The sequence below is a fragment of the Ammospiza nelsoni genome, chromosome 1, assembly GCF_027579445.1.
Source record: "Ammospiza nelsoni isolate bAmmNel1 chromosome 1, bAmmNel1.pri, whole genome shotgun sequence".
Classification (NCBI taxonomy): Eukaryota; Metazoa; Chordata; class Aves; order Passeriformes; family Passerellidae; genus Ammospiza; species Ammospiza nelsoni.
This window is the reverse complement of record NC_080633.1, coordinates 110509381-110524584: the sequence shown is the minus strand read 5'-3', so window position 1 is coordinate 110524584 and position 15204 is coordinate 110509381. Positions and strand designations below refer to the sequence as shown.

Sequence of the window (15204 nt, the reverse complement as noted above, 5' to 3'; positions counted from 1 at the left end):
CTGGGAAATAACCTACAGCTTCACAGTGCTGAGGAATGCCTCTAAAATATATACAGAGTACTTTAAGGCACAGATTTGAAATATAATTAAATGCTACTCCACAGAATGCATTCAGCAGTGATGGCTCCTCCCTCCCTCCTTGCCCTCAATTTCCTAACAGTGTGAGTCATGGTGAGGCAATAAATGTAAAATTCACTTTCTTAGCTCTTTCCTGATCATGTCCACAAAAATGTTACAGATAAAATAAGGCTGGTTAGAGTTGGAAAATGAAGAGGTGAAACTGGTTCTTCCCAAAGCAGACCTAGAGTTTGAGAAATATAAGAAACAGTACAGACCTACTCTACTCATGAGACAAAACCCCCCATGCTTTGACCCTAGTAAGTCTGGCAATTCCCTGGGAAGTACAAGTTTTAACATTATTGAAATGCCTCCTCATTGCAGACACCCTGAATTTTGTCTCCTTTTTCATTTTTTTCCAAATACAGCCACAACAGAAAACAAAAGAAACATGATTTACAATGTACACTGTATGGAGAACAGACTATGTCATTTTTGTGCCCTTTAATTGCCTGTTTCTCCAATTCTAAAAGAAACCTGAAAATGTCTTCATCAGACATTCTTGTGGCTCTTCTATCTTGTAATAAAGCAGCCTTAAAGGATGCTAGGTTAAGTAGTCATTTCACAAATGTGCACTTTACCACATATAGTAAACACTGTCCCATCCCCTAACAGTATTCATGAGTTGGTGTCTGTTTCTGCATAAAACAAAGGATATAACAGAATACACCATTCACTCTTTTATAGCAGAGTCACAGACACTCATTCAAATCTCACTAGACTCAAAAGTCAAATCTAAAAAAGAGGGGCCCAGAAATGCTTCCCAAACACAGAAAGCCTTCTAGTCCCAACTACCTGTCAGAAGATGAACTGGGTGCACAAAGATCCCCCTCTCTCCCCAGGAAAGAGGCCCTGGCTTAAGGCTGGAGAACAAAGGGCAGTTTTACAGAGCTCAAGTATCCTATAACCAAGACACTGCCAAAGAAAATTAAACACACCACATGCATTCTCTCTAAGTAGTGAAATATGAATTGCTGTATTAAAATCAAATCAAATGAAATCTCCAACAAAGGGCTAATAAAGAGATTCAGGAGATACAGTGGTTTACTTAGAGATCAGAAAATTAGATTATATGGGGAAAGAATAAATTAATAAAAAGGAAATTTACATAGTTTTGTTACATTTCCGTCATTTAAATGAACACATTAAGTCAATTTTATTACTGTATCTGTGTGTCCTAAGAATGCAAAAGCACAAGAAATAACCAGTTTTTTTCAGCACAACAAAGGGCAGGAGAAACCATCTAGCTGCCACTTTGCTGGTTAAAACTTGTAACCTGCCCAAATTTACTGGTAATCCTTTCTTCAGAAAAGCATTAAATCTTCTCTGAAAACCTTTAAATAACAAGGTTTGTTCGTGACCCCAAGTGTTACATACCTGTTTCTGTCTCCTTTTAGAATGTAATTTCTCTATTTACATTACATAGAACAGCAACAAACAAACATGGAAACAAGAAAATATGCACAAACCAGATTTGGGCCAACCTACAATCTTTTCTGCTTGCTGGAAATACCCAAGATATGATATAAGGTATCTTGTCTCAGCTCACAGATGCATCACCAGTCACATCTCATCATTTCAGCAGCATACACACTGTTCCAATAACTCAAAGTGTGAAGACATACACTGATCATATATTTAAGTTTTAGAAAGCCTCTGAAAAGGAAGAAGTAGCACCAAGGGAACTGATCATCTTTATTATGCAACAAAAAGACAAATAGAAAATAAAATATTTTAATAGGAAAAAACCCAGAAGGTACAATTCAAACATAACATATTGAAACCATACATAATGCAACATGAACATGAAAACATTGTTAAGAAGCAATCTTCTAGTAAAGATTTCATGTTTTGGGCATCACCCATCACAAATACACAGCTTTTTGAGCATGTCTGAGTTTCAGTGAGAAAGATCATGACCAGCAGCAACATATTCAAATAATTTAATTTTCATTAAACGTTTACCTAGTGAATGTATTGGATGCAATATCTTAATATTAAAAGTACAAAATCTTAAGCAAGGCAGCACCTGCCAATACAGATTTTAAATAAAGAGGATAAACATTTTGAAAGGTTTTTTTTGTATTGCATTAATACACACTTGTTGCTTTAAAATGTCTACGCAAGTCTCTCAACATTTAAACATGACTAAAATGCTCAGAACTATGCATCAAGTGACAACTATTTATTGCTATAGAAAACATTGTTTCCCAGAGTTTTAAAACAGATGTCATCTCACTCGTAATTCCCAAGATATATTCAAGTAACAGAAATAACTAGTTCCAGCATCCATGAGGCATTCAGAATCTGTATTGGCTGTAGGCATTTATTGCCAGATCATATAAACATTTTGTTGAATCTAAAAAAGTTAACTAGACTTACATCTAACTGTTAAACTCCTTAGGAAATGTATGCAGTAATAAATCACCATAGTATGTGGTTTTATTTTAAAAAGGTAAAACTTCATCATCAGGTACCTTGACGTTCTTTTCTGTATAAGGGCACTGTTTAATAGTTGGCTTTGCTGAGAAAATGTAAAAATCTACATTTTTTTCTGTTGGCTCAGTGAACCACTCCAAATCAATGTGGTCACACAAGCACTAGAGATGACAGACAAGTGAGAATACACAGTGTATGGGGGCAAACTGGAAATTGGAATACAAGTTCCAAGTGTGGTCTGCTGTCAAAATACTGTAGTGAGACAGTAACAAAATGCAAAAAATGTAGTTATAAAAAAAGTATAGAAGCTTCAAACAAGGTTTTTGAAATAGACAGCTATTTCTGAAATAAACAACTTTCTCTGAATTTTAGCCAGCAATGCCTTTAGTAACGTTTTACACTCAAAATTAGGATAGAAAAGGCAAGTTAAAATGTATTGTGGGTTAGTTCCAACACTCAGTAAATTAGAACTTTCAGTTCTGAAACACATTACATTGTAAAATGAGGCATTTCAACCTTACCAGTTTTGGAATATGAAATATCTCAGCATTTAAAGAATAATCAAAACCTTTGTTTGGAGAGGAACAGGGAGGCAGGGCACAAGAAGCAGACTGTACTTTGGCTGCACAACTGATATTACGACACATAAAGCACCATCTAGACTAAAAAAATTACTGGGGATATTTTCCACCACAACATATGCAATGCTCATTAATAACAATAGCTTGACAATGGGTGATGGAAACACAGAATGCAGTTAGTCCAAACAGGTGTATGTTCAGAACACTATTTAAAACACCAAAACATATACTGTGCAGCCTTCTTTCCCCTTCTCCCTCTCAATCTAACATAAAGGATCCTAAAGTTTTTACAAATGGATTTTCCATCTAAATTCAAAATTGCATTATTTGCATTTTTTCCAATTTTAACAATGTTCTTGCTGGGAAGGTGGAAATCTAGAACAGGAACTCTTAAAGTATGTTGGTCACTATTTTAGAGTAAGTTTTTTTCTTCTCAACAGTTTTTTGAGGCCTTTAGGTGCAGGAGATGTACAAGTTTTAAACAGCTTTACAGAAATAAAAGGTTTTTGTAGGTGTGAAGGCAGTTTAGTTATTTAGCTACACAGCCTTCATGAAAGACAGGACAGACCAAAACTTCAATTCCAAATACAAAACTAGAAGTTCTTAAAAAACTCCAGCAAGACCTGGTCACAGGTATAGGCCAAAATAGTATACCTTTTGCATGTCATCTTGAATTGCTCAGAAAATATGTAATCTTCCTTAGGAGTACAGATAATATGCCTCATCACATTAGTAAGCAAGCATCCTATTTTAGTTATTCCCAAAGAGGAAAAAATAGATTTAGTTATTCCTAGGCAATGGCATCATTCTTTCTCAATGAAAAGTGAAAAAAAAGCCCTGCTCTGCATTGTTGATCAGTAGAAAAGCAATTTTTTAATATTTTAAGCTGTTGTTATTTTCAGTCACTTAGCAATAGTAAAAAACAATCACAATATCAAAATAAAATTAGTCCTTGGCAGGACAAATGCCTGTCCTTGGCAGGAAGAGAAAAAAAATAAATTATCATCTCATAAGATACCTTAGAAGACAGCTGAACTTGAAGAAACCCAACAGTGCAACAGAGTATCACTGCATGTCTTTCTAAAGATACTTTCAAAGTAGGTTTTGCTGAATTAAAACATCCTACATTAATCATATGAACATGTAATTAACAGAGTAGTAAAAGTTAGAGAAAATCAAGACAAGAGTGAGAAGTTCCAAAAATGTCCCTACTTCCATAGGGGCAGAACTCAGTCAAGATGTCAAGCCTGAGTTTCAGCAAAATCATTTATCAGAAGTCCTTATGAGTGTGAAAAGAAGCTTAGCCCAAAAAGTGGGTACTGAAAAACATTTTTATTAAAATACCCTTCGGATCACCAACAGAATAAAGTAATTTTTCTTTCAGATAATCAGTACGAAGATGAAGGGGATTCTACTTTAAAAGTTCACATGACAGGATTCTTGAACTGCATTTTGGTATTGGGCTTCTTCATCAAGCTGAAGATTCTAAACAAAATGAAAACATCATCAAAATGGACAAATACTCAAGATATAGCATAGCCATTAGTTTAATCATTCATCTGCTATGTTATTACATAGGAAATGGGACCCAGACAAAGACTCTATGCTACTAGATCATTGTTTATATTGCACAGAATCTTTTTATTGAACCAAGTACCAAGAGACATATGAGACAGGAGAAGAATCAGTAGAGTGGGACAAGCTCATTAAGCAGAAGGGTCCATCTTCTCTCCCAGGCTCAACTGCATCACAGAACAGCCAGCTCAGGAAAGCTGACTGTGTCACACAATTCTTTTAACAGGGCTTCTAACCAGCCACAACATCCTCCATTAATAAAACCAAAATGGGATCCCCAGACAACACTAATCATAGATTGTTGAGAACACAGTGCCTAAAATGGGAAAGCAAACACAGAACACAAAGAGTCTGCTACTTTTTGCAGGAATATCCTCCAGGTTCTTAATATGCCAGAGTGATGAACCTTGTAAGTGCAATTCTGGCAGTCTCCCCAAATCAGAATTCCTATGACCAGTTTTAGGTCATCATACATGTACTCACAGTGAAGAGCCCAATCCCCACTATCAAACCCGAGCTCCTCAGGCCTTTATCACAGCTCACTCAGCTCAGAGGACAAGATACACAATCTTTGCCAACCTGACCCAGTGAGGCTGCCTGTGACTCAAATACTATACCAGCTGCACACCCCAAAGCCTGTCAAACTCTGTAGAAAAAGCCACAAACTCTCCAGCTCTCTGATCCCACATGCAGAACCCAAATGGTTGGCTTGATTTACGAATCAGCTACTGACTACATCTGTTTATGTAGTTCTCCATCTACTTAAGGTCATTTACTCAAAGAGAGCCTGAAAAGAGACAACCTAAACATTGATTAAGTGACACATCTCTTTTTCGGTCTCTCTCACAACATACAGGAAGAGAAGCTGTAGCAGCAATACCAGCTAGTCAAGCTGCACATCAAGTCCTGAGAATATAACTTCACAATTTCTGCATTAAAAGGTCAATAATGTCCATAAAAAGAGTAGCATCTATTTTATTTCCCCCAGAAATAGCAGTAATAAACTGTTCTAATAAACTGAATAAAAGAAATAAATAGATCAGATTGAGAACACTAAGCCAAATACTTAACTCATCATCTTGGAGCAGTTTGACTACTGACAACACCTATTCCCAGTAGCACTTCATATTGATAAGAAGCAGACCTGTCTGTTTATGAGTTCCATAAAGAACAGGAACACAGCATGTCCAGAACACGTTAGGTACAAATTTTTTATTTGGCATTTTGATTTTTAGGAAAAAAGTTACCATTTATTCCTCCACACATCAAAGAAGAAAAAGCTTACCACAAATTCTCCGTAGTCAAACCGGTGTCTTAGATTTAGATGGCTAACAAGATTTCTAGTAACCTGGTTAGTATCTGCCCAAGGAAGAGATACACAAATAGGACAGATCTGAATTTGGAGGGGGAAGAGAAGATACAGAATGAAAAAAAAATGTTATTGGCAATACCGAATGCATTAAAGACATGTTCTACTGGAATAACTAGTCTATTACTCATCCACTATCAAAATACAGTAAGACATTAACATCAAATCAAGCTGCTAAGTGTGTTTTTCCTCAATTGTGTAACATTCATAAACTACATTTCAACTTGGTAGATTTCTAGAGTGTTTCTCTTTGGAGTGAAAGATTATCATATCTGTCTGAGTTAATTTAGAAAAGAAATTAACTACTGCATCCTACTCATTGTTTGGGAGATTTTTCATACAATTGAGATGATCAAGTAAGCCAAAAGAAAAAATAACAAGCCCTATACAGGTGAAAATAATAGAAAACCAAAGAGATTTTTCTCTTGCAGACCCTTTGGTTACCTTGGATTACTTTTAAAGTAACTGTAGGTTTCACATGAAACAGTAGTTACGTTACAACTGGGATTCTATAGAAACAGACCTGAACTACTAAATAAAGAAGAGTTAAGCATCGGGCTCAAAAACTGAGCCTGTTTCACACCAAGATAAATAAGACAACTAACTCAGAAATGTCTTAGAACCAGCAGGCTGGACATGAAACGTTTTCACATCAAAGTCACTCCTCAATTTAAATGCACTGCGTGAAGTGTATTGTCTGTCCTTCTCAAACCACGGTGATTGTTACAGATATAGAATAGCGACTGCACAGTTAAAATTGTCCACATAATTACAATGAAAGTAGCTTAAGAAACACACGTGAGCAGCTCTACTTACCACAGGAACGATCTGATAAAGATGTCTATTATTACAGTGATCCAGCAAGCGCTGTCTGGTAAAATTGGCCTCCTGACACAGGGGGCATTTGAAGGTTGGGTGTCCACTGTAAACAGAAATACAAAAGCATTAAACAGAAAAGAGAGTTTCAGAAGTAGTGTTAAGGAAGCATACGAATGAAGCTATGATTGTTTTCCCTTGCTTTGATAACAACAAAAAAACCCCCACACCCCCACTGACATATTAGCAGATCTAAAGGTGTCCCAGTGCTACTACCACATTGCAATTTTGAATTTACTAATTGCAAATTAGCATGCCTAAATGCACTCTTCTGAGACTTGGGCTTCTTTTGTTCCCACTGCAGCTACACCTGAGTTTTGCTTTCTTGTAACACCTTTCAAATCCTTCAGGAAACTACTAAAATACCCAAATTCTAACAGATACAAGTGTACAAGAAACTACAGGATTCTATAAATACAGCTCCTGGTGTTTTTGTGTGGGTTTTTTGTGTTTTGGATTTTGCATTAGCAGAAGTTTTCACTGCAACTATCAGAATCTATTTTAATAACAACTACAGACAAGTAAGCAACCTACCTTGTTTCTCCTTGAAGTATTTGATTATTAGCCACCTCGCCAGTATCAGGTATAGCATCACTCCTGCTACTTTAAATGAAAGAAAAATAATAAACTTGAGATTATTTTACTCAACTATCAACACTTTAAAAGTTTAACAGTAACAGAGATGGTGGGGGGGAATACACATTAAGTCCCATTAATTTCAAGGCAACACACAATGATACATATCCTGATACATATCTTAACCCTCACAACTTTTCCTTTGGATCAAGGTATGCCCGGAACTGAACACAGAATCACCAAGGCTGAAAGAAACCTTTAAGATCATCTGTTCAACTATCAATCCAGCACCACCATAATCACCCCTAAATCATATCCCCAAGTGCCACATCCAGACATCTCTTGAACATCTCCAGAGACAGTGACTCAATCACCACCCTGGGCAATTCAGCCCAATGTCTGACCATGCTTTCAGTAAAAAAAGAAAAAATTTCTACTCTCTAATCTGAACCTCCCCATGTGCAACTTAAATGGTGAGGCCATTTCACCTCATTCTTTCATTTCAAGACATGACAGAAGAAGCTGACCCTCACCTCACTACAACCACCTTTCAGGTAGCTGCAGCAATGGGGTCTTCCCTGAGCCTCCTTTTCTCCAGGATAAATAACCCCAGCTCCCTCAGCCACTAACCATAGGACTTGTGCTCCAGACCCTTCCCCAGCTCCACTGCCCTTCTCTGAACTCACTCCATCACCTCCATGTTCTTCCTGGATTCAGGGGCCCAGAACTGAACACAGGATTCGAGGTGTGGCCTGACTGGTGCTGAGTACAGGGCGACAATCACTGCCCTGATCCTGCTGGCCACATGATTTCTGATACAGGCCAGGGTGCCACTTCCCCCAGCCTGTGGCACTGCCTGGGGTTGTTGTGACCCAGGCACAGGACCTGGCATTTGGCCTTGTTGAACCTCACACCATTGGCCTCAGCCCATTGATCCAGCCTGTCCAGATCCCCATGCTGAGCCTCCCTGCCCTCCAGCAGATCAACTCCCACCCAACTTGCTGTCATCTGCAAACTCACTGAGGGAGCACTCAATCCCCTCATCCAAATCATCAAAAAAGGTATTAAACAGGAGTGACCCCAAACTGAACCACTGGTGACCAGGGGCCAACTGGATGTAACCTCAATCACCACCTCCCTCTGGGCCTGGCCATGAACACAGTTTTTTTCACCCAGAGTACACCTGTCCAAGCCATAGGCTGCCAGCTTCCCCAGAAGAATACAGTGGGATGGTGTCAAATGTGCATCCACAGTCACTCCCTCATCTACTATGCAGGGGTCACTTTGTCATAGAAGGAGACAAGGTTCATCAACCAGCACCTGACTTTTGTAAACCCATGTTGGCCAGGCCTGATCCCTGGGTAGTCCTGCACATGCCACATGATGGCACTCAGGATGATCTGCTCCATGATGTTCCCTGATACACCAAGGTCAGTCTGACAGGTCTGTAGTTCCCTGGATTACCCTTCTGATCCTTCTTGTAGATGGGCATTACATTTGCTAATTTCCAATCAACTGGGACCTCTCTGGATAATGTAACTACCATGGTGATGCTTGGTTGTATACTACACAACTTCACAGGAAAATTATATATAATACAACAAACATTTAGTCAACAAGATGGGCAATGAAGGTGACAGCCAAGTATTATGAAATCATTATGAAGTATATGAATGTAAGACAGATAGCAATTTCTAAGTTTTTTGACTTAGGAAGGTGTAAAAGGCCTTTAACTGCCATGTATTCACACAAACAATTTGCAACTTTCAACTACAGCAAGATACGTTTTCCTATCCTGAGCACAAAATAAACCTTTTTCCTAAAGGAAGGGTAAAGCAGAAGAACATTTTAGAAAGTAAATTTGACTGTATATGCACCTGTAGCTAAGCCAGAAGCAACTGTACAGACATGCTAAGAACACGAATATTTACAGTCACAAATACAGTAATGGTAAATTTTTTATACTTCTGTGATATTACAATCACAGGTATTCTACTGTAGCAAACTGCATAAACAGTGATATCAGAATATGCAGACACTTCAGTGAAACATTGCTGCAGCTAATTCCAGTAACAGCTTCCACTTTCAATAAACTGATGGGTTGAAAACCAAGCACAGAGAACTTCAGACTACTAAAAATAGAAAATCAATGGCAAAAAAAAAAAAAAGATATATATAATAAAGCTCTGTGGAATGTGTGGAATGGACATATAAAAAGCTTTTCAAAAATAACCCAAAATTCCCAGCTCCTACATCAGTGAGAATATATGAAAAAAAGGTTAGCTTTACTGCCTGAAAACAAATGGCAAGTGTCATTTGATTTTATGGTGTGTAACATAGTGGAATTCCTTATATATTTCCTAAGCAATCTGTTCAAAATAAAGTCAATCAGAAGGCAAAAGCTTGCACAGTAATGTTTTGAAACAGGATACCCACTTAAACAAACTTAGGAAAGGGGAGGGAGAATAGACAGGAAGTTCTCCAGAGGTAAATATTATTAAATATGTTACAAAGTAAACTGCTCAAATGCTGTCAAGGCAAGGAAAGCAAACTACAAATATTAAATACTTTTCAGGAGAGTCTCTAGAAGACATTTCAAAGCCATCATGCAGAAAAGTTTTCTTCTGTCTGCTAAGAGTAGAGAAAAAGACCTGGAAAAACTCCTATTCTGAAGCACAAGATATGGATAATAATTAATGCAAAAAAGAAGAAATGCCCTGGAAAAAAATACTTTCCATGGGGGGAGGGGGTGGGGAAAGAAGATGCACTGTTACACACAGAACACCCTGATTACCTGTTCCCTGTTGCATCTTGGGAAATCTGTAAGTTTGGCATAATTGAAGAAACACCATATTCATCCTGATACTTCTTACATGTTTTATAATGCTGTCTCATCCATGAAAATCTAACCTGAAAATAAAATGCCAAATTACTGAAATCATATAAACAATCCAGGAATAGATAGAAGGAAGAGAGAATTCTGCCAACAGAAAGCAATCCATGCAGGAATTATTTAGACCTCCTGTGCAGCAGCAACCAGAACTTGTGTCTCCCTTCTGAGCATGAACACTTTCTTCACCAACAGGACATCTCCAATTCCTCTCTCCTCAGAGCTAGTGTCACTCTGTGAGACTGAGAACACTGCCACTCAAACTGCTGGACATCTGAGAGCTCTCTCAGGGACAAAAGATGCAAGAAAACACCATTTAACTGAAACAAAGTCACTGGAACTACACCACCCAGACCAAGGATCAATAGGTGATGAGCTAGAACAGAGAGTGGCGGTGAGGATGGGATAAGTACCACCGCTCCTTCAGTCTTCTCTGGCCTCCTGTTACCTCATGCAAGGAACATTTCCTTTTTGCATTAGGCGTGTTCATTTACTCATTGGCAGGGGAGGGAAACAAACAGGTGAATGATCACCAACTTAAGGCTGGCTATCGACCTTTAATTCAAATTAAGAGAATGAGTTGCTTATATTTGCCAGAAGACAGCTATGTTGGACATGCCCCTGAATTTCAGGTCCAACAGCACTGTCAGAAGGTGCTCACAGGTCTAGAGGCTGGACAAGATCATATCTCACGTGCCTGTGCCTAAATTCCATTACAGTTATTCTGTTTGGTTCTTCTGTCCAGTTTACCAACTTGCTATCAGTTTCTTTCTCCCCACTTTTCATCCCAATGAATCATATGGAACAATGCAAGCAGCTGAGGGTTCCATTAGTCCTGATCTTCACATTGGCAGAAGTCCCAAGTGAAATGAAACCAACATAAAGACTACCTGGATTTGATGCATTTTGTTAGAAACAAAAAGCATGGCAGCAATCCCACATGTGTTTATATCAAAAGAGACATAACTCTTGGTTTCAGTGAGGGTCAAGATTTCACCCAGCGTTCCAAAAATAATGATCCCTTTAGAAAGGAAACGAAAGGAATGTAAAAGGACTGATGGGGAAGGAGGAAATTACATATGATTGATCATGTGGGCACTGCAACTAATCAACTCACATATTTCAGTTTTAAATTAAATTTTATAGCAGCTCAATCTCAATTACATTTCCATACTGAGATTTTCTGAGGTTTTCCATATATCTGCATTTTTCATGTTCAGCTCCTTAACTTTCCTTTTGCCAGTTTTATAGCTATATCCACTTTTTCCATCTTTTCAGGGAAAAACTGGCACTCCACTTAAAATGCCTTTATTGACAATTCAAGATGCTCTTTCAGTTTACACCTGTTAGCTACAGCTAGCAGGCACTGCATGCCCGGTAAATGCACAAGCCATACAAAACTAAGCTCAGATTGCTATAGGCTCTTCAGCTCCAAGATGAGAACGACACATAGTAAAGGCGTGTCTGGACAAAACCACAAACAATTTATTCAACTTTTTTTAAAGTTTTACTCTACCTGCTTCTCACAGCATCTACAGCCCCCAGAAGCTTTCTTCATACTGTTTTCAACATCTAGAGCCCTTTTGGGATACGTTCTTTCTTTTTTAGTCACGCTCCCCCGGCAGAGAGGACAATGTGTTCCACTTTCTCTTATAGCTGTCAAGAAGCACTTCCTGCAAAACCTAAATTGAAAAGTTACCACAAACACAGGTTAGCAAAATATACAGAGTTGGATACTTTGTCCTTGAAGAGAGCTGGACGATTGTCAGGAAAAAAAAAGAGAAGTATCAGAGAAATAGTTTACCAAATACAAGTTTGACATTTAAAAGAAACAATGGTGCTTACGATGAAGCATATGGAAATCAGGGGAGCTTGGCAATGCACTCTAGATAAAACTCTTCTTATTTATTGACTGGCATTACCGAGCTGCATACCAGATTGATCACTAATGAGATATTAAATGGTGCAGCAAGCACGTGATTTTGGACAATCTTATCAGCGTAACTCCTGTTTATTGTCCTTAAGCGGAGCCAAAAACCACTGCAAAGCTTCATTCAGCACGCGTTTCCAGAGACCTCAGGTCACCAGCTTTTGCAGCCCTCCTTCCTTACGCACCAGCTGCCAAAGCTATTTTGCTTTTCTACAAAGTAGCACGTTGTAATCAAACGTCCCTCTGGAAAAAAAATGCTGAATAGATGAACTGAAAAGAGAGAACAACTCACACTACCGTCCTTGTTCGAAAAGGAACGGGGAAAACCATGAAGTTAAAAACCGCGAGTCGGCTCAGACAGCACAGCCAAACTCCCCCAGCGCCGAGCAGACACCCGGGGAGGTGGGGGGGCTCCTCCTAAACCACCGGTCCTCTTAGGCTACAAAAGAAAGAGGCGAGGGGAGGCTGCAGCAGCACCGGGCTCGCATCCCCACCGCCAGCGTCTCCAGGCCGAGGGTCCGTGCGCCGGGAGCGGGGGGAGCCGAGGAGCACAAGGCGGAGAGCCGGAGGAATCGAGGAAAAGGCTGGGGAAGGGGCGGGGGGTCGGGATACCCACACGTGCTGGCAGTTGGCGGTCCTCACGGGCGTTTTGAACACCTCCTGGCACACCGGGCAGTAAAAATCATCCTCGTTGAAGCACGCCGGGGCCGCCGCGGCCCCCTCGGCCATGGCAACACGTACGGGCCTCTCCGCCAGGATCGGGGACGACGAACAAGCCCCGCCCTGGCGGGCCGAGGAGAGCCCGGCCCCGCTTCGCTCCCGGGAGGCGCTGCCGGGGGTCCGAGAGCGGATGGCTGGGGGCACCGGCGCCGGGTGAGATCCGGGCCGAGCTGCGGCGGGGCAGCGGAACGAGCCCGGCCTGCGCTCCGCCCGCCGCCCCTCGCGGCTCCGCCCGCCCGGCCCCGGCGGCCCCCGCCCCGCGCTCTACCTGGCGCTGCCCGGGGAGGAGGGACCCGGCAGCTCCGGCCGCGCTCCCGGCGGCACCCGGGGGGGCAGGGGCGGGGCCGGCGTTTCCATGGCGATCGCCTCCCGGCCCGGCGGGGCCGCTACGACGCGGGCCCTGCTCCGCCCTGTCCGTGAGGCTTCCCCGCTCCGCTCCGCCCCCCGCGCTGCGCCCGCCCCGCCGCTCTTCCGCGCAACAGCGGCGCTCGGCAGCCTGCGCGGCGGCAGCGCCGGGCTCCGGAGTGTTTGTGGGTGGAATCGTCCAGTCCCCTGTCCTCGGCACCCGTCAGGCCGCACCTCGAATCTGTGTTCAGTTCTGGGGCCTTAATCTAGGAAGGACACTGGGGTGCTGGAGCGAATCCAGAGAGGGGCAGCAGAGCTGGTGAGGGGTCTGGAGCACCAGTGAGGAGCGGCTGATGGAGCTGGGGTTGCTGATCCTGAAAAAAAGGAGGCTCCTTATTGCTCTCCGTCTGAAAGGAGGTTGTAGCCAGGTGGGGATCGACCTCTTCTCCCGATTAAGAGGAATTAGCCTCAAGCTGTGCCAGAGGAGGTTTAGGTTGGACATCAGGAGGAATTTCTTCAGGGTGATTAAACATTGGAATGGACTTCCCAGGGAGGTGATGGCATCAGCTTTCCTGGAGATGTTTAAGGAAAGATGTGGCACTTAGTTCTGTGCTATAGCTGATTTGGGGGCGTTCGGTCGTAGGTTGGATTTGATGATCTCAGAGGTCTTCTCCAACCCAACTGATGCTGGAATTCTGTGACTGGCACTAGCGGTGATTTTAAGGGGTAGTTTTAGGGACATTACTGAGAGTCGGGGCAGGCCTTCTGAATGATCCTGAACAAAAAAAAAAAAAAAAAAAAAAAAAAAAAAAAACCAGAAAAAAACCAAAAAAAAACAAAACAAACCAAAAAACTTAATTCAGTGGTATGACTGTATGACTGTGTTTTTCTACCAGAATAAGAACTTTAAAGAATATCTGCTCTATACTGATGCCCACAGACTTCTCCAGGTAGAGAAGACTTTGGACCTGTTAAGCACATCTAGTACTGACCTCATCTGGAAATAACTCTTGGCATATAAGCAAAAACTAAAATGTTGAAAATGCTTTTAAAATAAACAGATTTGAAGAGACTATATCAACAATATTAATTTGTGAAGGTTGTAATCATAATAAATCTAAGATTCAGATTGGGCCTTGTCTTTTTTTGCTCAGAGATTATGGAATAGTTTGGTTTGGAAGGGACCTTAAAGGTAATGTAGTTCCATCTGCTCTGCCCTGGGCAGGGACACCTGTCACTAGTCCAGGTTGCTCAGAGCTCCATCCAAACCTGGGTTTGAACACTTCCAGGAATGAAGCATCCACAACTCCTCTGGGCAACCTTCCAGTGCCAGGACTGAGAGAAAATGGATCTTAATTCCCCTGTGTCCTTGACTGCAGCTGTCTGTACCACAGTCAGATGTTCAGAGGAGATCTCTGGGTGGGAAGATCCCCTTCTCTCTTGGGCCTGGGGTTAGACTTGTGGGAAAGAGAGAGTGCAAAACATTAGGACCTGTGGTTCACATATGCTTTCAGACTCCAGCATTTCAAAACCAAATGAAAACCTAAATGCTTTAGGCATCCATCAGAGCTGGTTCTTGTAGCTGCTAGTGGTCAGCAGCAAGAGGCAATGCCCATGACACCATTGGGGCTCTTGGTTTGGAGGGGAGAGGGACCTGCAGGGAGTGAAGCTGAAGCTGAGGTCTTTCTCCAGGTGAAGATGAGAGAGATGAACCATCCTGTGATTCTGTGAAGGATGTTCTTGTTCTATATCTGTCACAATGACTATTACCTATTAATGTTAGCAT

General features: G+C 41.3%; 1 protein-coding gene across 3 annotated transcripts; it reads right to left on the bottom strand.

The window, feature by feature from the left end:
* Positions 1-1788: 1788 nt before the first annotated feature.
* On the bottom strand, positions 1789-13360 carry RNF138 (ring finger protein 138). 3 transcript variants are annotated; one of them, XM_059483984.1, is made up of 8 exons: positions 12970-13008; positions 12646-12792; positions 11940-12105; positions 10328-10443; positions 7492-7560; positions 6898-7003; positions 5998-6105; positions 1789-4622 (listed from the first exon to the last, which is right to left on the bottom strand). In XM_059483984.1, exons 2-8 carry the CDS (start codon positions 12681-12683, stop codon positions 4554-4556), a joined length of 672 nt encoding a protein of 223 aa, XP_059339967.1. In that variant the 5' UTR covers positions 12684-12792; positions 12970-13008; the 3' UTR covers positions 1789-4553. The 3 variants fall into 3 exon arrangements, with proteins under 3 accessions (XP_059339967.1, XP_059339961.1, XP_059339953.1); XM_059483978.1 differs by lacking the exon at positions 12646-12792 and having other exon boundaries at positions 7492-7557; positions 12970-13360; XM_059483970.1 differs by lacking the exon at positions 12646-12792 and having other exon boundaries at positions 12970-13356.
* Positions 13361-15204: the final 1844 nt, after the last annotated feature.